A 26,053-nucleotide genomic window follows, 5' to 3' on the forward strand; every position below is an offset into this window, starting at 1 on the left:
TGTGAGACCCTGTCTCCAAAGAACAATTGTTTTTGTAATAATAAAAACACACAAATCAAAGTCACTTTAGTCATTCTTTTTAAGAAAAAAAAAAAAACAGAGATGGTAGTAAGGAGTGAGCTGCCTCTAGAATCAGAATCCCTGAAGCCATGGATCTGAGCCCCCACAACAGGGAGACTAAGAAAGCAGGCCAGGGCTAGAGATGGGGCTTTGATTTTTATAAAATGGATTTATAATTTAATAGACATTGCTACTTCACAGCAGTTCTGTTCCAACATGTCTGGCATGGACTAGGGTGACCCACATCTGTTTGTCCCTCTTTTCTGCCTCTTCCCTGGGGACATGGACTATCCTTAGAGGGAGTTTAGTATCTTCAATTCTGGGCGGAGCTTTGCGGGGCCAGAATGCAGACCTCCCTGGAATCCCACACAAGTGTGCTTGAAGCCATGCAGCCTCTTGGCTTGGCGTGGAACTTGCCATCCATGGGACAGCTAATCCCTCTTCCTTTCCATGGTCAGAGCATTCACACGGTCCAGTCCAGTGTGGCTCCACGGATGGGTGTGTGTGCACTTTCCCAGACCATGGAGGCAGGGTGGGAGGGGGACAGCCGCGCAATTCGAGCAAGCGTCTGTGTCTGTTTCGGACTGCAGCTGTGGATTTCCCCCAGGTGAATTTTAAAACCAGTCCAAATTCATCAACCTCTTCTGAAGAGCCCTGCACACCAGCTACGTGTGTTGTGCTGAGAAGGCTCTGGGTAAGGAGGAGCTGGGAAAGGACAGGATGCGGGATTCTGTCACTAAGCCAGCCCCTCTGCCGCCTACATTTTGGCATCCGGCCCTCCCCACCTCCAGACCTGAATTTCACTTTGACCATTGTGAGTTATGGGTGCTGCAGCAAGTTGGACCACTGTACCCAGGTTGCTTCCTAACCTGACTCAGAGTAAAAGTGAAGAGAAACAGAAGCAAAGGGAACAGGAACACCTTGCAGACTGGGTATCTGTTACCAAGCTCTCTAGCCCTCGTTATCACCAGCCAAGCTTAGCAGCCATCTGGAGGTCAGGAGACAGGACTCCCATGAACCCAAGTACATTGCTGAACCTCCATGGCCTCCATCTGCAAAGTAAGATGTGGTTTAAAAACTCTCAAAGACCCCCTTCCAACTCCGATTTTCTGAGTCATTGGGATTTACAGTGAAATAAAACGGGAGGGATCTAAAATGCACTCTCACTTTTAACAAAAATTAGGAAGGCTGCTGTTCCACCTCTGCATTTGACTTGTGGCCCCTGCCATCCTAGAAGAGGCTGACATGTTGGGTTAGCCATGAATCTGGAAAGGAAGAGGCCAACACAGCCCTGCCCCGCCCCTCTCTGGCACTCATTCACTTCATCTGCTGAGTATTTCGTTAGAACTGGTGATGGTGCTCTCAAGAAGCCAAGGCCAAGAGGGCAGGAAGGAGTCTGCTTGTTCTCGCTCAGGAGAGCCAGAAAACAGCACACAGCTGGGACAGGTCTCCGTCTAGGTCAGTCCCCTGCTGGGAGCCTTGGATGGCTTTCTGTGTTCCTCCGTTCAGACATGTTCCTGGGAGGACTCTGACTTTGGAGGGGTTGGACCTCTCAGCAGGGTCACTGGCTGTCCCCATCCTGGCCCCATGTGGTATCCTGGGAAGCCACGTTTCCACAGCCGCATCTGTGGCTGCAGAAGGGACCTGGAGATGTCAGCAAACCCAGGCAGGAAGTAACATTGAGCGGATTCAACCTGGAAAAATGTGACCATTGCATCAGGGGATAAATAATCAGAAACACAAATACTCAGGTGGGAGGGGGTGCCTGGAACGGGGCGCAACCAGCCGGCATTTGGACAGGAGCTTGCAATGTGATCCAGTGGTGGGGATTTGTGAACTGGATGCAAAGAGGTGATACCCCAGTGAGAACCAGGAAGGAAAAGGGGTGGGTGGGGCTGAGCAGCTGCTCCTGGGAGGCTAGGATGGAGACCAAGCCGAGATGGCAGAAGACAGGCTGAGTCGGACTGCAGAGAGTAGAGGTCATGGGCAGCTGACTGGAAACCTGGCACAAGGTCAGGAGGTGAGGTGTGGCCAAAATGACCCTGAGATTTGTCATGACTTCAACTGTGACTGTGGGACTCCAGCAGCCGACCTGTCTGCCGGTAGATGGAGGAACCCAAACCAACAGAAAACGCTCACGTTCAAGTACCCGGGTCAGTCAGTCACGTGTCCCAAGTCAGAAGCAGAGCTGGGGGAAAGGCTCTGATCTGCAGACAATGAGACTCCCTCCTCCCAGGACCATAATCCTCCCATTGCTCCATCTCCTAGAACATGGGAGCCTCAAGGACAAAGCTCCCGAGGCAAATCTTCACGTACATTAAACCCAGTGGGGCCAATCAACTGCGTGCCATCTGACCCAGGCCTCTGCCATCATATACTTGCTCTAGAGGGATTTAGGCCAGACCTTAAGAAGAACTTCCCTCTTGAGTCTTGAGATATTGCATGAGTAAGCGAAAGAGGCAGTTTAGACGAGTCTTCTTCAAACAGCTTATTATAAGCTAAATTGTACTTGGTATAAAAGGAGCATCCTCTCGACCGTGGATGACAGGGGAGCACCTTGCTTCAAACAGAAATGAAACTTCAAAGTTAGTATTTAAGTGGCAAACAAATTGACTTGAGTGTTCACTAAAATAAAAGAAAGCAGTCAGGGTAACGTTAACTCAGTCAAATTTTAAAATAGGTGCTCACTGTAACAAGTCCTGTTGCCATGTACTGGCCTAACTTCTAGATCTAACTAGAGCACAAAGATAGAAGATTTCTCCAGGAGCCCAGGGATGCACAGGTCTCTATGGCAATAGGAACATCTTCCTGGGAACCATCTTGTGGGTCCCTTCATGATGAAGCACCAGTCCTGGGGTCCTAACCTTGGGGCAGCTTTAGGAAAGGAGGGAGGGGCTGCTGTAGTACAAGGGTGCAGTGGATGTTGGAGCCTCTCCCTGGCCCACACCAGAGCACAAGAAACACAGCCAGAGCCCTGGTTGAGACTTGACTTATACAAGGTCATCACAGCTGCAAAGAACAATAAAGGCTCTTGGAGAAGCTTCAGATCTAAGATTAAGGAGCTGAAAGAGCAGCAATTGTTGAGGTTCCCGGAGCCCCACCTGAGGTACAAAATGTTGGGTTCCTGGGTCCCCACCTGAGGTATGCTCACGATCGTCACCTCAGATCGCCATTTGCCTCCTCGCCCAACATTAAGCCCCCCAATCTAAGATGTGGCAGAAATCACCCAAATAGGTTACTATAAGAGAACAAGGATTGTGGGGTACCACACAATGCATTCAGCCTTAGTCACTGAGCGATTGGGGTGCAGCATCGAGCTGGCATCGGAACTGCGCCTTCCGCCTGAACTTTTTCCTTCTAGCACCCTACCACCCTTGGTTCCTGTCATTCCAGTGAGACAGGATGTGTGTGTGGAGAGGAAGGGAGAATAGAAACAGAGACAGGGACAGAGACAGACACAGGGACAGGGGTGACGGGGACAGAGACAGAGAAACCAAGACCAGGGCAGACACCTTGCAATTACCCATCTGGGTAAAAGTGTCAAGCAGATAGGCCATGGCCAGGAAGGAATTATGTTGTACATTTAGGGCCAGGAGATCCCAGCCTATCCATGTATTTCTGCCTGGCTTAGATTTGGATTAATGGCTGAATTAGCCTCCCTTTCCTGAGCATCCTCACAGAAAGCTAGAATGACCCAGAATGCCAGAGGCGGTGAGAAGATTAGGCATCTGCCCTGTGTAATTAGCCCCTGTGTGGAGGGAGCAGACATGGTCATGAGAATCAGTCTCTGGCTTGCTTTCTTTCACCCAACCCTGACATGCCAGAAGGTGCTCCTTGTGTAGCCATGCTCCACCTCTCAGGGTCTGGGAGGCCTCTGCACAGAGGTGCTCCATCCCACACATCACATAGCTGACACACATTAGGCTCTGGGAGTAAGCAGCTTAAGAATCCTAGGGTAAAGGAAGGAGGGGGCAGTCCCAGCTGGGGCCAGGGCTACTGCCAAAGAGGCAGTGTGATGTGGTTTCCAGCATTCTGCCCCACCTGCCGCTGCAGCTTTGATCCCTTTTTGGTTTGTTTTGGGTTTTGGTTTTTGGGGTTTTTTTTTTGGGGGGGGGTTGTTTCTGTTTTGTTTTCCAGAAGAGTGGCTGCAGAAAATCGAGACTGTTGGGGCCAATCCAAGCAAGGGTCTAACAGTGCTTGAAGGGAAAGGAGGGCCACTGACAAGGAAAGCAGAGCTTGCCTAGGAGAAACACCTTCTGACTCTACCTCAACCCTCCTGGTACCCAGAGGCAGGAATAAGCAGAGTAGCTAGGGACAGCCTCAGCTCAGTCCTGCTCCCATGTGCTGGCATGTCACACTGTCCTCTGTGTGGCTGCACTCTCACAGGGACAGAATCCAGATGCTACAGGATTCCAAGCCTCCACAGCCCGAGCACTGTCCCCATCTTAGGGCCACTCTAGCCTTGCCTTCCAGGAACCCTAACCGCATGTCACCCCAGCCTTCTGGCTCCAGACCCATAAACCCCTCTCAGGAATAGTCTGATGCAGACTGAGCCTGGCCCTAAGTGTAGCCCCTAGGTAGCTTAAGGTAGAGCCCAGCTGCTGCCTGCCCACCACCTCCCACCTACAATTGAAGGAAGAGAAACAGTCTGCAGAAAGAGGAAGCCAAGGATGGAACATCTGTTCTCCACTCCTGGGCCCTTCTAAATAACCAGTACTCCAGATTGGGAGCCAGGGCCACCCTTCCCCTTCTACTCATAGGGTAGGCAAAAGGTTACACAACCACTGAGTCAATATAGCCCACAGTTCTCCTGAACACCTCCCATCAGATGAGTGCATTCCTTCAGAAGATGAGAAGAGGGGCAGGGGAGAAGGCTCAGTAGTTAAAATCACGAGTCAGTCTTCTAGGAGACCCAGATTTGATTCCCAGCACAAACATGACTGCTCCCAAGCACCTGTAACTCCAATGCCAAGGCACCCAATGCCCTCTTCTGGTCACTGAGGGTACTGCATATGCATGCTACACAGACATGCATACATGCAGGCAAAAACACCCATACACACAGAATAAAAATAAAAGTTAAAAACTATTTTTTTTAATACTGGATATTAGAAAGAAGCTCACGTTAACTCTTTGGGTTGGAAACAGACAAGGAGATAAAAGTGCAAACGAGAGCAAGGTGGGTTTACCGACTAGTTTTAGGTCAACTTGATACCAGTTAGAGCCATTTTAGAAAGGACAACCTCAACTGATAAAATACCTCCACTGGACTGGCCTGTGCACAGGTCTGTGGTGCATTTTCTTCATTGATAACTGACACAGGAGAGCCCAGCTCACAATAGGTGGTACCGGTCCTGGTCTGGAGGTCCTGAGTTGTATAAGAAAATAGGCTGAGCAAGCCATGGGGAGCAAGACAATAAGCAGCCCTCTTCCACAGCCTCTGCATCGGCTTCTGTCTCCAGTTCCTGCCCTGCTTGAGTTCCTGTCCTGACTTCCTTCAACCATGAGCTGCAATGTGATAGTGTAAGCAAGATAAACATTTTTCTCTCCAAGTTTTGGCCATGGTGTGTCATGGCACCAGTAGGAACCCCAACACACTGGGAAAGCCAACTTGTCTTATTATACGTTACAAATCATGAAGCTTTTGCCCTGGGGAGTTGTAAGTGACAGATCACAAATCCGAGACAGAGTGAGTGTGGCCAAGAACTTGCACAAAGATGCACATCAGGGAAGCAAGCCCTTCACTCTGTATCCAGATCTCATCCCAGGGTGGCATGCTGCTGGGGAAGAGGACACAAGTCACCTCTTGATTTTCTAATCGTTTGGCAGACAGTCCATGCTTGCAGGCTACAGCCCAGGTCACTCTAGACATATCTTCCCACCTCCACGATACATCCTGAGAATAGCAATGCACACAACACTGTATTCACACATGGGTGGTGTGCACAGGAAACCAACATCAGAACCATGCAAACTCCAAGGGGCTCAGGGCTTCTACCCTGAAACCTTTAGGGGTTCCTGTGTTTGCACCTGACAGAGGTGAGAACACAGCAGCTCAGTCTATCACATTCCTTCCCTCCTGATTGGCTAGTCCCAAAATTCTGCAAAAAGCATCAGCCCTCCCCAAGGAAAACCAGGCCTCCCATAGCTGTGGGTGAGTTAGGTGCCAGACCCCAGGCTGGAAGAGCACTGAGACTCATGAACATGACCTCATCAGTTCCTAAACAGAAACTCAGTGTGGCAGACAGAATACCATGAACACCTAGTCCAGGCTCAGACTCCAATCCCTAAAGGGTCTAACAGCCCCATTATACAGTGGAAAGCAGCAGATGAGGCCCCACCCAAGCCAACAATGCCCCCTAAACTGGGTTCACATTCTGTAGATATCACAGTGAACCCAGGGTTCCCTAAGAACCCAAAGCCACAAAGTCCATCCCTTGAATCTTAACAGATTCACAAACCCTTTAATTTCAGCTGAGCTTCTGGTTAGGTTAAAGCTCTGGGCAGAGGACTAAAGATGGAGTCTAGTCTGTGATTAAATATCATGACCAAAGGCAACTTGGGCAGGAAAGGGTTTATTTGGCTTGCATTTCCATATCACTTTCTGTCATTAAAGGAATTCAGGCCAGGAGCTCAAGGCAGGGAGCTGAAGGCAGAGGTCATAGAGGAACACTGTCCACTGGACTGCTCCCTCTGCCTTGCTCATCCACCTTCCTTATACAACCCAGGATCATCTGTCCAGAGCTGGCACTGCCCACAGTAGGCTGGGCCATCCCACAGTCATCATTAATCAAGAAAATACCCCTGGTCTAGGCTGGGAAGAGAGATTAGCCATTAAAAGCTAGACTCACAACCAAAAATATAAGAAAACGTCCCCACAGATTTGCCTACTAGCCAATCCCGTAGAAGCAAGCACTCAACTGAGATTCCACCTAACTAGATAACTCTGGCTTGGGTAAAGTTGGCAAAACACTAACCATCGCAGGTTTCCAGGATGCACCTGTCTTTACTGGTAATGCTAACTCAGCAAACAGTCCCGCTGGCTGCCCCTGCCTTTATTCCCACTGTAATCTTCAGCTTGGGTCCTTTTTTTCTCATCATCTATGGACCAAGGAAGGCTGGGAATACATGAGGTTAGCCATGGCCTTTATTGGTGACCAGCCCACAAGCAAATGTATTGTCTCCTTTGGAGAAGGGCCACCACTCCACACAAACTTACCAATCCATATACCCAAAGCAAGAGCCAGCCTATCAAACCCAATACCTGGTTGGATATTGTAGGTTTGGGGATGGTAGACCAGGAAGAGACATTAGAGACTCACAGGACTCAGTTGGTTTTGAAAACCCCTTTGCAAAAGTCTTTAAACTCCCTGAATGTTTAATCCCAACCTAAACTCAGAATAGCTGTGTAGGTAGCCCATGGTGCATGCAACAAGGAAAAGGCCCCACCCAGATTAGGTTGTGAATGAAATATAGCAGGCCAACTCTGTGACTTTCTGTGCATATTTCTCTACTTTTCTGCTCACCTCTACAGAAAGAAGGCGAACAGCCTCCGAAGATTGAACAGAAGATACACAAGAATGAATCAGAACCGAGAAAGTTACTGCATCCTGCAGTTGCTCGGTGAACTGGGAACACATTCTCAAGTTTTACTTCAACTGGGAACCTTTTCTGTGGTCCTAGCCTCCAGCTCGTGGGGTGGGACACGCTAGGCAAGCACTCCTCACTGACCTACATCCCCAGCCCATCAATTGTTATTGCAGTGCGGGCTACCTCAATCCAAGCTAGACAAAGCCATCATTGTCAGAGTCGTAATTTGGGGAGCCATGATTTATGCCTAACCCTCTCCTGTCCCACAGGATGTGTCAGCTCCAGAGAACAGCAGGGAGGAGAGAGCAGGACCCAAGAAGGGGTTCCAGCCTTCTGCTCACTCCCTTCCTGGGCTGAGACAGACCACAGGCACTGACCACCTGCCTCCAAAGCACAGCGGCTGCTCTAGTGACTAATTCCAGGTCCCAAAATGAATGGGACAAGATTCCCTGGGACCTCTCTATGCCTGTCAGTCCCCTGACAGAAGTTGCAAATATCCCCAGCTGGTCTCCCTTCACACCAGGAAGGCAAGGCTCCTGGTAGCTATATAGGTTTGGAGAAGGAGTTTAAGGGTTTCTCAACTGTTTTGAGACAGGAAATACAAGACACACCAGTGAAATGCATGGACCCCATCCTTGGAATGTTTAGAAGTGTACAATAAGGATGATAAGACTGAGTTTATAGACAGAAGGTTTCAAGTATCATCAGGGACTGAGATTAAGGTCAGTAAGATACTGAGCATGACGACCTAAGTTCAGGTCCTCAGCACCCATGAAAAGGATGCATCAGTTCCTACCTGGAATCCTAGCACAGGGGAGACAGAGGCAAAAGGATGCTTGGAACTCACTGGCCAGCCATCCCAACCTGCTTGATGAGCCCCTGGTCCTAGTGAGAGACACTGTCTCAAAAGATAAAGGACCAACACCCAAAGCTGGCCTCCACAGGCACATATGTGCACAAATACACACATGCTTGCATACCTGCACACACAGGAACATGTACACACACGCACACATTTTTAAAGTGTAACTAAATTTGTGAAATTAGTAACCTACTCACTTCTATATTCATACTTTAAATAAGGCCTAGCAACATACCAAAAATATGTCATAATTCAAAAATTTACACAGAGCAGAATGTAAATGTTTTTGAAGATTTCTACCATGACCAATCTGTGACGCAACCTATGGTCATCCCTGTGAGTGACAAAGTCACAGAAACACAGAAATAACTTTATTTGTAGTGAATCCTAACTTTCAGTTAAGTGGCTTGGTTGGTTTCCTGCCATCTGAGTTTCTAGATTCTAACCCTGAGCTAGAGTTGTGAGTAGACTCACAAAATCTACAAGACCAGAAAACTATTACTGCTCCCTGATGGCCCCTGAGGTCATCAGGTATAGCAGAGCAGGGGTGGCAAGAAGGGTCTCCTTGCACAGAAAGGACAGAAGGACTGAGCACCCTCGCAAAGCACTCCCCCTCTGTCGATGGAGTTTGACTAGTTCTGCTGTGAACAACACCCACTTCAGATAAACTCTCTCTGGTGGTTAATCTTTGCTGTTAAGTTAGCTGCATTTAGAATCACCTAGGAGATTGGTGAGGTACATCTGTGGGTGTCTATGATGGGATTCCTAGAGAAGGTTAACTGAGTGGGGAGATACACCCAGGCACCTTCCCACAGGCCTGGGGCCCAGACGTAACAAAGGGACGAAGAAGAGAAAGCCAGCCCAGTGTCGGCTTGCCCTTTCCTCTGCTTCCTATCTGCCGTGTGAGAACACTCTGATGCAGGCTCCCACCGCCATGATGCCCTTCCCAAGTACATGGAGCCAGGTGATTGTGGAAGGAATGCCTGAGATCAGCAACCAAATTAACCTTCCATCCTTTAAGCTGTTTATATTAGGCTTTCTGTCAGAGTGGCAATAAAAGCAACTGGAGTCTGAACATGTGCACCAGCATATTGGCACACATCAGGTGAACCCTCCCTGGGGTTGGGGGAGGGGCAGGTGATAACAGGGGAACATAAGCCACTCACATCTGCCTGGACCCCATCATCTGGGACAGGGAAGGTGGCTTAGCTGGGAAGCTTTAAAGCAGGGTTAAGAATTTCCACACCGTTCTCCTGAGACTCTCTCCACATTTCCTTAAGCTGAGCTTCTGTGTGATTCTCTCCTCAAGTCTATCTTACCTTGAAAGCAGGGACTGAGTCTCTTTAGCCTCTGTGTCACCCAGCCCAGGACCCAGTGCTCAGAAGGGCCTTCAGAAATGTCACAGGTTGAGAAGCAAGACAGAGCAATAGGAGAGACAAGCGTAAGCAGCCTCAGACAGACAAATGACTCAACTCTCAAGTGACAGAAAGGGGACATCTTTCACAGCATGTCTCTCAGATTCCCAATACACCCAGCATGCCACAGAAGGAATGATTAGTAGGGAAGAGACCAATTGTTGCACAACTCTCTCTTCACCACAGGGCTTGGGAAATGACTGCAGACAACTAGAATGATGTGTGGACAGCCAGCATAGCCCCATTATCCGGACGCCATCTTTGAACCCCTACTGCCATCACCCCTGGAGTACCAGCAGGACTCCAGACTCATGGGAAGATAATAGCTCAGCTTCCAGGAAAACAGACAGAACATAGTGGAAGCTTGCCCTCTTGCCTTCCATGCTTGCACACATTGTCGGTGCTCAGTTCGTTTGACTATGGCATTAGCTAGTGTAGTGAGCTGCAAGCCACATCCTCTCCTGGACGACACAGTTCCTACTCTCTAATGTGACTCTAATTTAGAAGTCACCCTAAATCTTCACAACTGTAATGCTCTATGATCCCATTTCCTCCAGAATAGCATGTGGTAACAGAAAACAAGCAAAACACACAGCTAGAAAATTGGGTGCCCCAGGGCTGGAGCCCTTCACAAGGATGAGAGTGCTTTGTGCCCATTGGGATTATAGAACCGATATGACAAGTCTGAGCCTGGAAGTTTCTTTCCAGTGCCTTTGAGGGTTCCAAGAGAGCACCAGACATGCCTCTTGGCTGAAAGAGCTCCTGCAGATCCTTCTGTCTGCTCTCCCAAGACCCACTGCTCCTTCAAATCCTGACAATGCATTGTCTTCATGGCCAGGACAGTGAGGATCCAAACACTTCCCAAGGGAGGAGCACGGATTGGGAGACCTGGAAGCAACCAACTAGGCGAGGTACTCCATGGTCCCAGGTCCATGGGAAAGAACAATCGCTGTTCTGTCTACCTCGATGAGGCTGCTTGGGTGAGCACAAGATGGGAAGACTGAGTGCCCATTTTTGTTCAATTTTTTATCATAAGGAAATAGATACCTGGATTGGGGTGGGGGTGGGGCTTCACCTCCCTCCTTGCTTTCCCCCTGGGTCTTCACTTCAGGCCTGCCCACTGAGATCTGATCCCACCCCACCCTTCTTTGGCTCTGCTCTAAGCTGTATGGCCCCAGGGCTATCTTGTTGTGTCCCTAAAGATCCCTCAGGGTAGGAAAGAGGGAAGAGAGAAGCCCAAGGCTCCAATGTGCTACTCTGGAGTGGGAATGAGGAACACATGCTCTTGCAGGAGAGATGCTCACACTCCTGAGAGCACAGAAGTCACGCTACAGGACAGGAAATGCACATCATCAAAACCCATGTCAGTACTTCCTTGCCCTGGCCAGGCCCACTCCACCTTGTCCCAAGGAGGCAACAGACTCATTTCCTAACAGAATCACTCATGCTCTGAAGACCCTGTTCCAGTACCAGCTGCCTGCTCAGTGTATGCCTGTGCCATAGCTACCAGAAAAATTCTGTGGGACACTGTCACCCTAGGAAACCAAGCAGCAAGATTTTTCAGTATTTAAAGCCCCAGCTTCTCCCAGAGGAAAAAAAAAGCCAAAGAAAGATCTGGAACCCTAAAAGGAGAAGCTGGCTTGGCACAGGCTCTGGAAAAGCAAGGAGAGCAGCAGCCAGCCTCACCCGGAAGCCTGCAGCTACAGCACAGAGGGAGAAATGGTGACCCGGGTAGCTTCGTTTTCTGGAGATCAAGAGGCCCAGATCCTGGGGCTCATTACTCTGCAACTATCAATGCATACCCCTGATAGAAAGGAGGGGCACAGCGCTCCAACTTCACTTTCAAGAACTCAATTCCTGGCCCCTGCAGATCTCTGTAGATGCCTAATGAGCAAAGCCCCCATCTACTGGACGTTTGTGAAGACTGAGTGCCCAATCAGAACAGAAGCATGTTTTTGTTGTACCACAGGAGTTTCCCAAAGTCACCCAAGTCCTTCCCAAGGAACACTGTTTCAACCATTCAGTCCAAAAAAAAAAAAAAAAAAAAAAAAGAGGTAAAAAGGGAAAGTCAAGAACCTAAAGGCATTCCTTAAAAACCTAAAGACATTGCAATCTGGGCTTTCACTCCTATCTCCAATAGACCCTATTGAGAGGTTATGATGGCACGCATCCCATATGTTCCTTGCCATACGTAAAATGTAGTCACTCGGGATCCACTGTCAGATGCCCAGGCCCACAGTCAGGAGATGGGCTCCTCTCAGTCACAGAGAAAGATTTAGTCCTTTCCTGGGTCTCACCTGATGCTAAGTTAGGGAGAAAAGAGATTAACCCCTTGAAGGATGCTGGAGTTTCCAGGGCCTCCCAGTCAGCACATTGCCCACTCTGTGGCTGACACTGCCAGACACAGTTCTCAGAGCTGCTCCAGAAGGGAAACCAGGCATGAGAGTGTCAGCAGAAGCTATCAGTTCTCCAGTGTCCAGACTCTAGGAAAGCTGACAATGCAGGACAGCCTGGCCTCCATACAGATACCTTCTCCCCCACTTCTGCTTCAAAGATATACTTGCATGGGCTTTGAGATTTCAGGGCCTGCAAGATGCAATAAATTCTACCTCAAAGTGTCAAAATACTCTCCCGGCCTCTGCCTACATTACACGTCTCTCATGGCTCTGGAACTCCCCTCCCCAAACACCTCTGGTCGCAGCATCGTCTTAGCCTCCATTTTGCCCTGTTGACTCTTCAATCCAATCCAGGAGGTTTGGAAGGCAAGTGTGGATATATGGGACCTCCTAGCACTTCCACAGAGGCCTGATTCAACTTATTTCACACTCCTACAACAACTAGAGGAATGTTAGTTCTGGCTGAGCACACTCCTAGACAGCAGCAATTGGCCTTCCATTTAGGAGAGATTTCCATATCTGAAGAAGTGGTCCTCAGTTATATGAATTGGTAATAAGGATACAAGTACCTCTGGGAGCCACCCTGGGGGTGGTTCGAACTTGAATTATTGTCAGCTGGCCAAGCGGAAGAAAGCATAATAGGCTAACTCTCACACCTCTGATAATATTCTCAATTGCCTTCAAAGGATGAGTGTGGACAAGACAATGCAATAAATCTACACTCAAAACAAGAAGGAAGAGGGGGAGGGGAGGAAGAGGAAGGGGAGAAGGAGGAGGAAGAAGAAGAAGAGGAGGAGGAGGAAGATGAGGAGGAGGAGGATGGGGAGGAGGAAGAGGAAGATGAGGAGGAAAAGGAAGAGGAAGCACCAGCTGGGGAGTGCACAGCAAGATCATCCTGCTTAGGAAAGAGTGGGAAATGAATTCTGCCGTACTCAGAGCCTGGTGGACACAGCTTCTTTTCCAAGTGAATAACTTTAATGGGTATCTGACAGAAACCTTTTTCTGTCAGAAAAAAAAAAAAATAGCAGACTAGGAAGCAAATGCTGGCCCTGCATGGGTTGACAGTTCACCCTCGGTCTTGCTGAGGTAGCCCACAATGAGAGGTAACTTAAGTGTCCCTTGCTATGAAGGGAATGATAAGGTCAACTGTGGGGGCCGTAAATGACCCTTTAGAAATAAAGGGTGAGCTATATATGTAGAACATGATGGGTCTGAAGACTCCAGCACGGAAATAGTAAAGTAAGATGCAGAGTGAGCTACCAAAAGTGCATTTTAAGTGAATTGAAAGTGAGCACAGCCCCCCCCTCAAAAAATGTCAGCATCAAAAGGAGCCTAGAGATAGGATGATGAAACACAATGTTATAGCCCAGAAGGGGAGTCTAGAATAAAGGACAGCAGTTAGAAACGAATCTGAATAGAGCATGGGGTTTTAGTTAATAATAATGTGTCAATGTTGGTTCATTAATTGTAACAAGAATGCCACATTAATAAGATGGTAATAACAGGGGAAGCCAGGCACAGGGTAGGACATAAGAGCTCTGTGTACCACTTCCAATTTTCCTGTAACTATAAAACAGTTCTAAATAATAGTCTATTTTTAAGATGGAAAAAAACACACAAAATTGCACACAGCATTTCCCAGAAGCATGCTGTACTAGAACGACTGCCTATGGAGAGAGTAGGCAGTGAAGGACAGGGGAGTGTTTGCAAATGATGATAATGATAGCAGTGTGTCTTGGGTGCGGAGGGCAGCTAACTTTCCCAACACCGGTCGGGTCAGAGAGAAGGAATCCCACAGGAGAGTCTGTCATGATGGCGCCAGGGATGGGAGGGCAGAAGGGGTTCAGGGAGGCTGAGCCGTGAGGAAGGAGGAACACTCAGCGAACCTTACAGCCAGAGGGGGCTGGAGGGAGAGCCTTCGGTGGTTGTACAACAGAGACAACTTTGCAGGACAAGGTCTCCATCCTCATCTAAGGCCAGCCACTCTCAGCTCCCTCTGGGCTACAGATCAATGTTGAATACATTATCCCTGATAACATGCGGGGCATGTTTGAGCTAGATATTTAAAACAAAAATTTTCTACAAAGCTACTCATTGTTGATCTGAAATTCAACTTTAACAAAGCATCTATATGTTGTTTGTTATATGTGGAAGTTCTGAATAATAATAGCAGCGGTAGCGTGCTGTTCGGGGTACTTCACTTGCCTGTCTCGCTCTGTCGTTTTACCAACCCTGGGAAGGGTATACTACTATTCCTGTTTACACGCAAGGAAACTCTGACTTTAAGGTCCCAAGTTAGTAGAAAATGCATGAGAGGGAAACACACCTAGTCAACCAGCCTTCTGGGTGCCCCCTCCTGAGTGTGGCCTGTACTGTTTCCCAATCAAGTCCACTCCCTGACATCTGGAGACAACTGTGTGGACTGCAAGCACCCAGATCTCCTTGTATAGCCATGATCTTGAAGATGTCTGCTCAGCTGACTCCTAGTGAAAGGACCAAATGAGCTTTGGGTTTCAAACAGCAGAAATCAGTAGCTCACAGTAATGGGACCCAAAGTGACTCAACAGGTTACTAGGTGACGAGGAAGGCCTCGTGCCAAAGGGTCTGGACGAGCCATGTACCAGAGGTACCCCACCTGAGGACAGAAAAGGAATGAATAACCTTTGTGAGCCCCTCCCAGTGTGAAGCCAGCATTAATGTTACTCTTACAGATTAGTTTTCGGATGAGAATGCCCTCCAACTTCCAGCATGATGCTCTTTGTAAACAGCTCAGGCCTAAATGTGAAGTCTTCATCAAGCCCCTCCCCTCAAAGCCCAGAGATCTATTTGAAAGATCATAAGAGGTGAGGGATGAATCCCAAGAAACAGTGTCTTGCAGCTACGACAGGATTCGTGCCCATGTAAACTCACAGACTATGGCAGCATCAGAGAGCCTGTGCAGGTTCTATGGAATCCCAGCATAGAGAGGGGAAAGTGGTCCTGGGTCCCACTCCTAACCAAGAAGCCATTTGCAACTAATGTTCACTGCCAAAGGGAAAATTCATATTCTACAATGAAGTATCACTGGGCATATCAGCTACACTCCAGGGCAGGCCTCATACCCAGGAGTAGGTAGCCAACACAAAATAAACTCCTTGGCTATTTTGTGAATTTTTTGTTTCTGTTATTGTTGTTGCTGCTTTCTTTTTATCTTACTGGTCTTTTGTTTGTTTTTATTCCTGTTTGATTGTTGGTGGTGGTTACTTTTTGAGGAGGACATATAAAATTGGATGGGTAAGGAGGTGGGGAGAACCTGGGAGGAGATAGGAGAGTGAGTGGGAAAAACATAGTGCATGAAAAAAAAGTTTAAAAAAAATACAGTAAGTGCTCATTGAGCACCTCGTGTATACCAGATACTGCGCTATGTGTTTTCATTTCCCCACGTAAAGGTGGGACATGTAACACCAGAGTCCAGTGAGGAGGCTATTGATTTTCAAATAAAGACCTTAAGTTTCCTCTAAGAGGCCAGTCATTTACACAACTGATATTTATAAGACACCTATTGTGATACACATTCTATCCCAGGTTCTGGGAAGGTAGCAGAAAATGAAACAAAGCCCCAACCCTCATGGAGCTGGTGGGGCACAGATAAGAGACAACCCTACCACATTGCTGTAGGGAGCGGTGCTAAGCTAAGTAGATCAAGAAAAGAAGAGCAGGGGCCAGGGATGGAAAGGAAAGGCTCCGTGGCATTGTAGTGGAGCTGGCCAGGGAAGGGGGAAGGAGCAGAGAGTTGGTGTGAGGATATGGGTCTGTCTGAGCAGGGGCTCCTGGGAGAGAAGACGCTGCTATCAGACATGCCCTGAGGCCAGGCTGACCAACCCAGGACTATGGTTAGGCCGGTGGCTAGCCTGGAATACAGTTTTGAAGGAGGAGAGAAGATTAGAGATAGACAGTTTGGAAGAAATAGTAAGGCCAGGATAATTTGAAAAGATTAAAGTACTATAGATAGGCAAGTGCATGGGTGGGTGGGAGGATGGGTGGGAGGATAGGTGGGAGAGAGGATGGGTGCATGGATGAGTAAGTAGATTTCCATGGATTGCTTTAGCCTACTTACCGAGGGTGAAATACAGATATGTATACACATACATACACATGTACCACACACACAAATACACACACACACACACACCTTACAGATATATAAAATATGTTCAATGATGTCCCATTCAGTTCCCTAAAGTGTCTCATTACAGATTTCTCAAGGTGCTCTGAGCATGCCCAGCCCTTACTGAAGGGGATTCCTATATCCCCACAAAGAAACTTAGGTCCAAGTTCAACAGGTCTTGAAAACCGGGTCTTCATGCAAGGAAACCACTCTGGAGGAAGCCATAGACCTTCAGGGAGCCATGTCTTGCCTTGAGTCTCTAACCAGACTGTTAGGAGCTTCGGGTGTGTGCATGATCAGGCATGGGCAAGGCATACCACCACCATCCCACGGTGGCATGGAACCACTTGGCCAAAGTTATCCCATTACCAAAACTCTGCTGCAAGGCCCTGGGCAAAAGTATCTGCTTTACACAAAAGGAGCAAAGTCAAAGCTTTGCCAACCACCAGGGCCCATCCCACCCTGAGACCTGTAGCCTGGCCAGCCTCACCTCCAAGTCCTTCTCTAGCTCCAGCCCAGCCGCCATCAGGTTGTGCTCAAATTCATCTCGCTGCTCCCTCCTTTCCTCTTCCAGAGCATCCAGTGGCCCAAGTTCAACATCACCAGGGCCCCCTCCATGGCGCTCCTTGCCTGTCTCCCCATTGGAGATAACAGCCAGCGAGTGTCCAGGGGAGCCGTGACCCAGGTGTGCACCTCGTTTCCGGTAGTGGTATGCAAGTACATAGTCGACTTTCCTCTGGTTGTCATGAAAGTGCATGCGGCTCAGACGGGCTTCCGAGGACGGGGGCTCATTGGCATCCAGGTAGTTATTGATGACCTGGCCAGAGAAAGTAACACAGGTGAAGTCAGAATAAGGAGAGGAAGAAACAGAGAGGATGTTTTGATGCTCTGGGAGAGACTAGGAAGCAAGTTTCTCAGAGGCCCCGCCTATCCAGTGGATGGATCAGCAGCCTAAGCCCACCTGTCACTTTTAGCCCGCCATCCATGGGTGCAGTCTGGGCATCAGTACACACACACACACACACACACACACACACACACACACACCTCTGGTATCCAATACATACACAAGAGAGACACAGAGAGAGAGAGGGACAAAGAGAGAGAGACAGACAGACAGACAGACAGACAGACAGAAAGACAGAGAGAGACAGAAAGACAGAGAGACAGACAGAGATAGGGAGAGAGATAAAGAGAAACAAGCAGACAGGCAGACACACAGACAGAGACAGACACACAGACTGGCAGGCAGGCAGGCAGACAGACAGACAGGCTGCACACACAGTAGCACACACCATTGCCAGTCTACATGTGGACCTGCCCCATGGCCACTCCTGCTCACCAGCACATGCATTTGCACCTGCGAGCAGTCCCCTGCACTCACGCCTCCCTGGCTCAGCACTTCTGCACACATGTGAGGCGTCCATATGCACAGGCACACAAACTAATGCGCAACCCTCCACATGCACCGTGGCACACCCACGCATGTGCCGTTCCTGGCAGAGCCGCACGTGAGCCTGCAGACACGCTCCACAATCGCCCAGCTTACTTACTGGCAGGTGTTCTGGATCCATCCCAACAGAAGCCGATTTCTAGGCTCCTCTCCCACCCACGGGAATTCACTGGACTTTCTGCCCCTCACAAATCCATCTCCTCCTCCTCTTCCTCCTCTCCAGCCACTAGCAAGATCCCTGCCAGTGACAGATGCAGAGAAAGTGACTGTTTCCTCTCTCTTCCTCTCTGGACTGGAGAGGTAGAAAGATGAGGAAAGAGCAAGGCGGAGCAGGGCAAGGGACCTGCCTCCATCCCTCGGGGTGTTCCCTTGTTTATTACTGGTTTGATACCCAGCTGCCTCAGCAGCCACCTGAGAGGTCACCGGGGCAACCAGATGAAATGCCAGGCACAGGAGAGAGGCTCGCAGCCTCCAGAGCTGAGGAGGCAGGTTTCTCAGGCCTGTGGGAACTGAGCCCGGGAGTATGCCCGCCCAACAGGTAGGAACCATCTGCCTCTCCTCTCCTTCTCATTTCCAGACCCTCCCCTGAAGAGGACAGCTAGGGCTACTGAAAATGCAAGACAGGAAAGATAAAAGCATTCTACCAAAAACCCAGAGCTTTTCACATCGGCACACATCAGCCACAAACTACAGGATGGCCGGGTGGGAGACTCCATGGGGCATCCATCAGTACTCACAGAATGGTCTCGGGAACTCTCTCTCCTGGAGACCTGGCTAGGGTGTAGGCTGGAATTGTCCCTCTGACCTGGGGCCCGGTGACCTGGCACTTTGAGGTACTGCTGCCCATGTTTGGGGCCCTGGCTTCCTCTGGCCACCGTCCGAGAACTCAGCCGACGTGGAGATCCAGGGAGCAGAGGGATGTCTGTGGGGGAGGAAGAAGATAAGAGAGCCGACACACGTTCAAGTGCTAGAACTCTCAAGACACAGAATCTAAACCAGAGCTCTACACTAGAGCTCTCTGTGGCTCCCCAGAAATGGCCTGCGGTTGGATCTATTTCTTCAGTCTTCTCTGGACACATTCATTTTGGCCAATGGGGGGAAAAAAGCCAGTAGTAATTCCCCTACTAAACACACACACATCACAGCTGTCATAATCTCATACGTGTGTGCCCAACATGCAATGGTGGGGCCCAAAGCCATTGCATGGTGCCTGTTAGGCCAAGTTCTCCACCATTGTTACACTGTTGTTCTGTCCTTACTTTATCCTTAGGACCCATGATAGCTGGCCAGTGAGTCTGCAGTCTGGAACAAGAATAGAGAGGGATGGCAGCCTCGGCTGGAGCACTTCCCAGCATCAGGTGGAGAACTTCTCAGTGAAACAGGACTTTAGGGCCTCCCTGGTGCATCAAGGCCAGTAGGCACCTTGGACACCAGCAAGGAGAGAGTCAGGACAGATCAACAGTGGGTCACTGGCGCAGCAGTGGACCCACAGAGAGTAGCAGTGCCCTCTAAGTAGCGAACATCCTCCAGCACACTTGAGAACTTCTCACAGACCTGATGTTCAGGTCTCTTCTGGCCCTTGCCAGTCAGGAGCCCTGAGTCACCAAAGTCTTACAGATGGCCAGACACACTCTACTTTCTAGTCTCTCCTCTAGGAGACTCCAGCCAGCGTGCCTGTGCTTAAACCTCAGCTGCATCACTTGTTAGCACTGTAGCCACTTGAGGCTTCCTTCTTCTGCTATAAAATAAGGAGAACCTCAAACCTGGAGGACAGACATGGAAATGGGAACAGAAGATATGCAAAATACCCAAAAAGTGATTAACCTCTGCATTCACAATAAAGGGTGGTGATTATAATTATTGTTCTCTCTTTTTTTTTTTCATTTTAAGCACCATGTTAGCAGAAACAACACCCTATACACTTTGATTGGTCCCAAGTCCCCTCCCAATGGATGAATGAATGGCACTTCTGAAAGAGCTCTTGAAATCCCTACAAGACCGAGGGTAGTTTAGGGGGAGAGCACAGTTTCCTCACTTGGAAAAAAAGAAAACTTGAATCGCCATACGATCAACTACCAGCCCTTAGGCATCCAGCTACCTACTGGATTGTTCCCGGGGGTCTAGGACATGGATCGCTGAACTTGAGAAAGACCGCCTCTTTAAGATATTGCAGGGAAACTTGGTGGTATTCAGTAGGGTTGCTGTAATTTAGATGAGATATGTCCCCACAGGCTTGAATATTTAAACCCTTGGTCTGAAGCTGGTGGCCCTATTTAGGAAGGTCATGGAACCTTTGGAGGAGAAGCCTTGCTGGGGGAAGGGAGTCATTAGAAGCAAGTCCTGAGGTTTTGTAGTCAGCTTCACTTCCTATCCACTCCCTGCTTCCTGACTGTGGATGCTGCCTGACCAGCCAGCCTGCCATTCCTGCAGCTGTGCCTTTCCCAAGATGGCCCTTCAACATATACACCAGAATAAACCTTTACTTCTTTAAAATGCTTTTCCTCTTCTCCTTTGTCATAGCAACCAACCAAGTAACTAAGCAAGGCAAACGTGCGCCATGCATCCTTGTGTGTGGAGACTCTGGTCTCAACCCGAGGGAGGCCAAAAAATCCTAAAAAATCAAATTAGAACTCCAGTCTGGAACTGGATCACAAAGAGTGAGTGAAAGTCACCTTGTGAAAGTCAGGGGGAACAGTGATGGTCCTCCACAGACACAGAGCATACATCCTGGCAACACAACAATGGTCTCCCAGCCCAGGACACTAAGGAGAAGCCTCCATCCTTTTCTGCCATCTTGACCCATCTTTCTTCCTTTATGCCTTCCTGCGTACCTCTGCCTCAAGTGTCCCAGGGAAAACCTTAGACAAGAAAGATGATATCTCAGAGAAGGTCTTGGAAGGTCTGGTCTTAAAGCTTCAAGACAGTCCAGATGCAAAGTTTGAGCTGATAAAGATGGTGTTCATCTAGGAACCCTGTCCCTGGGAGTTGTCTTCTAATACATGCAAGTCATAGCTGAGAAGCAATCAGTCAAACTACTGTGTATCACCTCCTAAGAAGCCCCTAGGGCCTCTACCAGATATCTTGGCTTGCAACCCCTGCATCCTCTTGGCCAAATGCACCACAACTACCTAGAGGCTCTGCTTTTGTGACAATCTCCCAAACTCCCCCCCCCATGGATTAGGATGAAATATTTTTCAAATTCCCCAATTCTAAAAAGGCATTCCAGGCAGCAATTGCATAGGTCTGGAAGCACAGACCTGGTTGTGCCATCAAGTGAAGGCTGTGGAGGGATGGGTGAAACCTGGCCATCAGGATAGAAGGCCAACACACTTCCAGAGACTCCCTACGAAGCTTGGAGGTGAGAATGGATCAATGAGAAAGAGGTCAAGACCATCACACCCAGCCTGTGGAATGGGTTAGCACATTCATTTGGAAATCATCTCTCTTCACCCCTCAGTCTTTAGGCTCTTAGCACATGTTATCTTAAACATCAAACAGATCCCTGGAAATGGGTGCTTTTAGGCATCGTGAGAGTAGAGGACACAGTGTACTCAGCTCTGTATGTTAGATAGATGTTCCCAAGTGTAGGACCTGGGGCCTCAGCACACTTACCTTCTTCCACTCCTGAGAATGTCATTACCATCTGTCACTGACTTCCAAAGTTTACCTTCTGCCCATTGTTGGTATTCTGTCTGGACTCCACCCCCACAGTTACCTGGCAACAGCCAGATAGCCCTGGCCCACTATAAAAGGGGCTGCTTGCCCCCTCCTCTCTCTCTTACTCTCTTACTCTTGCTTCTCTCCCTTGCCTTTTGCTCCCTTACTCTCCCTCTCCTTCTTCCCTTCCCCCCTCTCTCCATGTGGTCATGGCTGGCCTCTACTTCTCTACTCTCTCCCTCTCTCTGCCTTTCTCTGCCTCTACTGCCCTCCTAACGCCCCCCCCCATGCCTTGAATAAACTCTATTCTATACTATACCGTCATGTGGCTGGTCCCTCAGGGGACGAGATGCCTTGGCATGGGCCAGCCAAGGCACCCCCTTCCCCCATACCTCACCACACTCCCATAGAACATATTCCTATATCTCTTTATCTTTTTATAATCATAACACCCATAGTCCCCCAGGCAGAGTTGTGCACATTGCCCTACCTGCATGGCACCTACACTCAGGTAACTGAGAGTCACTCAAAGTCAACAATCCCCAAATCAGACTGCTGATCTTCTCCCAGCAAGATGCTTTTACAGGGTTACCAACTCTATCCATGCTCGGGATATCCTGTACACTCAAAACACAGATAGAAATCTAGAGATATCTGGAAATCCATCTGCCCTCATACCCCATGTGCCATTTGTCACAAATCCTATAAATTTTACTCCTGAAACATCTACCAGACTAGATGTGGTTTTTGCCTTTACACGATCAATTGCCAACCTCCCACCCTCATTCATCTCTACTGCACTGACATCTTGCTAGCAACTGCCACAGCTGTCACCCTTGCTCCCCATGGCTGTTGTGAGCGTATGAGTGCAGTGACCCTATCATAACCAGAAGAACCCAGTTTCACCCCAGCTCTCCCAACCTCTAGCTTTTATAATCTTTCACACACACACCTCTTCCATAATAGTTGCTGAGCCTTGGTAGGGGAGTATGGTATAAATGTCCCATTGATGGCTGACCACTCTGCAGATACTTATTCCCAAGAAGGTATTGCTTAAAGTCTAAAAAGATCTGTAGCAAGTAATGACATCATGGTAGCAATAAAAGTCTCCCAATAACAAGCATCCCAGGACTGTCCCTTGCTAGATTTCATCAGGCCTGCAAAGAACTAACACATACACACACACACACACACACACACACACTTACTTCATATTTCACATACCTATTTTATGTTACCAACAGTCTGGAAGACTGGGGTAAAACAGAGTCTTCTGGCTATGACAGGGTCACTAAACTGGTGCACCCACAACAGCAAGCTGCTAGTTTGCTACAACAGTTGCTAGCAAGCTGTCACTGCAGGTGACATGAGGTGAATGAGGGTGTGGGTCAGCACTAGGTTGTGTAAATTCTTCATACTATGTAAACATGTTAAACACACTTCAAACTCTTCAATAAAGTGGCAAGAGGAGAAAATGTTTCCAAACTCCTTCTATGAAGCCTGCATTGCCCTCCTCTCCAAGCCTGGCAAGGAGGCAACTAAAACACAAAACTATAGACCCGTTCCTTTGATTCTTATAGATGTAAAACTCCTCACTAAAATCCCCACAAGCAGAACTTGACAACATACTTTAAAAAACATACATCATGGCCAAGGCAGTTCAACATGCACAAATCAATAAATGCATAAGTAAAAGCAAGGACAAAAATCACATGACTATCTCAATAGTCACAGGAAAAACAACCTGAGAAATCACCCCATCATCATAAAAGTCCTGAAGACACTAACTGTAGATGGAGCATACCTCCATACAGCAAGGGCTAACTCCAGCAGACTGACAGCCAACATTATTCTGAATGGGAAAAAGATGAAATCACTTCGTCTAAAATCAGAAACAGCATAGAGGTGCCCTATGTCTATACTCTTGTTCAATATAGTTTTTAAATTATCCATAACAATAAAGAGAGAGAAGGAAAAATGAGAAAGAAGACGAATGACCCTACTTGTAGATGATATGACCCTGGACTTAGAAGATCCTAAGGTGTCCATTAAAATGATTTTAGACCAGATTTCTTTGAATTCCAGAAAAACATCAAGATATAAAACCAATATGCAAAGATCAATAGATTTTTAAAGACTGGTAATGAACCTAGAGAGAGAGAAAGCAGAAAAACAATCTCATTCACCCCAGCTTTAGAAATAATAAGTTACTTAGGGATAAATCTAACCATAGAGGCAAGGGGGAAAATGCTCTGAAACAAAAACTGTAAAACAGCAAAGAAAGAAATAGAAGGCAAAGTTGGAAAGCTCTCCCAAGTTTCTGTTTTGGTGCAATCAATAGTTTTATAAACCGCATGCTACTTGCGATGGTTTGTATATGCTTGGCCCAGGAATGGCATTATTAGAAGGTATGGCCCTGTTGGAGTAGGTGTGGTCTTGTAGATATATCACTGTGGACATGGGCTTAAGATCCTCACCCTAGCTGCCTGGAAGCAAGTATTCCACTAGCAACCTTCAGATGAAGATGTCGAACTTTCGGCTCCCCCTGCACCATGCCTGCCTAGATGCTGCCATGTTCCCACCTTGACGATAATGGACTGAACCTCAGAACCTGTAAGCCAGCCCCAATTAAATGTTGTCCTTGGTTGTGGTATCTGCTCACAGCAGTAAAACCCTAAGACATTACTGAAAACAGCCTACAGTCACTGTAGCCTCCATCTAAATTCCAATGGCATCCCAAACTTTCCCATGTCTATCCAGCTCCAAATTCCAAAAGGTATGTGCTCCTCAGGCTCCAGCCGCTCTCCACAACCTTCCCCTACCTTCCCAGCATCTGGCGCTGACAGGTGAAGGCTTCCTAGACCTCAACTACCCGGCCCATACTTTCCATGCCCAGCCAGCACCCAGTGCCACCAGGGTGCTCCTTAGGTAGAGTGGGCAAGTTGAAGAGAAAATAAACTCTAGGTAATTCAGGCCAGGAAAGACCTGTGTCTAGATGACCAAACTGGTAAAGCCAGATTTCAGAGCCTACATAGAGCTGCCCTGAGTTTTTTCATCAGCCTGCCCTTCTCAGTTTTGATATGCCTTATTCTAATCCACTCTCCTCCATTCATCACTAGAGATTTCCCAGCAACCATCCACTCTTCTAGTCCTTGGTTGCCTTGATGAATGTGTTCCTTTACACCAAACAGATAGCACTGGACGACTTTCCCATAGAGCACAAGTAAGGGCATATGAAACATTAGTAGGTTCGTTGGGTGGAGGTCTTGGTCTGAAGGCACAGTCTCTAATGGGGACACTGATGGAGGGAGACAGTTGACAAGAGAAATGCTGGGGGAGAAAGAGAGAGGGGGAGAGAGGGAGAGAGAGAGAGATAGAGAGAAGTCTGAGAGAACATGGTAGGAACTTTCAAGCTCACAGCATAGAATTAAGAGTAAAATGGGCATTTAAACAGCAGCAATGGATGGACAGGCATTCAAGAAAAACTCAAGCAGAAGTCATGGCAATATGGCATTAATCAGGAGCAAGAGACCAGAGACACTGTAAGAAGCAAGGCAAGGGGCTAGTGGGTCAGAGACAAAGCAGACAGTAGGTTCAGAGGGGGCAGGATAGAGAACAATGTGAGTCACCAAGGCTCTGGAGCATCCCTGAGAGGCTGTAGGACCAGGCTTCCCTCCCAAGGGTTCTGGGCTTCCAGGCAACAGGGCTTTTCCTCCAAGTCTCCCCCTGGCACCATCACTATACCATCACTGGTGAGTGAAGCACACACAGCCCAGATTCTTTTAGAAGGCAGAATCAACCAGATGTTGCAACACCAGTGCTGTAGGTTGGGGCAGTAAGATTGTCATGAACCCAAGGCCAGCCTGAACTAGATAATGAGACTTTGTCTCCAAAGGGGAAAGGACAGGATAGCCCCCATCACCACATCTCAAGGACTGCTTCTAGGAAGAAAAGTCAAGCCAAGACATCAGAGGGAGAGAGAGCATTCTGACTCTCTAAGGCTAAGAACAGGGATCCAGGTAGCAATGGCCCTGAGCCTTAGAGAGACCTGGACACTTCTACATTTGAAGGACCTCACCCTAGGTGGCTAATGTGGTTCCATGGGAATCCCCAAACAATCCAGATTGTTGCCAAGACTACAGGTTGCTCTCCACAAACTGACAGCAAGGCCCCATTGATGAAGCCAACACCCACACAACCCACTGACCATGGAGAAGTTGAGCTGGTACCAACAGAGCTTTCACACCCTATGTTCTAGCACCTTTGGTACAAGAAGGGACTCTTCATGCTACCAAAAGAAAAACATGAACACCAAGCCAACTACAACCCTTTCATGTATTGTCCTGCTCGGGCAATAGTGGCACAAAGCCTGTGGGAGTGACTGACCAATATCTGATTTGACTTAAGGCCTAGTCCACAAGATGGAACCCATACCTGACACGTTTGAGTGACCAGAGACCCAGGGTCAAATAA

The 26,053-nt window shown here is 48.4% G+C and overlaps 1 protein-coding gene across 5 annotated transcripts in view; it reads right to left on the minus strand.

Annotated features, from left to right (window-relative positions):
- Ano2 (anoctamin 2) overlaps window positions 1-18,246 on the minus strand; it is a 320,900-nt gene extending 302,654 nt beyond the window's left edge. For 2 of the 5 annotated variants that reach the window (XM_085839878.1, XM_085839876.1), the window contains exons 1-2: window positions 17,813-17,880; window positions 16,961-17,287 (exon numbers count right to left, since the gene is read on the minus strand). In XM_085839878.1, coding sequence (XP_085696004.1) covers window positions 16,961-17,287; window positions 17,813-17,824 — 339 coding nt within the window. In that variant the 5' untranslated portion in view covers window positions 17,825-17,880. Of the gene's footprint in view, window positions 1-16,960; window positions 17,288-17,812; window positions 17,881-18,023 lie in introns of those variants that run through there. The other 3 variants (XM_085839879.1, XM_085839877.1, XM_085839880.1) reach the window with 3 other exon arrangements.
- Between the last annotated feature and the right edge of the window lie 7,807 nt (window positions 18,247-26,053).

This window comes from Mus caroli, unplaced genomic scaffold, assembly GCF_978045245.1.
Source record: "Mus caroli unplaced genomic scaffold, Mus_caroli_1 scaffold_7, whole genome shotgun sequence".
Classification (NCBI taxonomy): domain Eukaryota; kingdom Metazoa; phylum Chordata; class Mammalia; order Rodentia; family Muridae; genus Mus; species Mus caroli.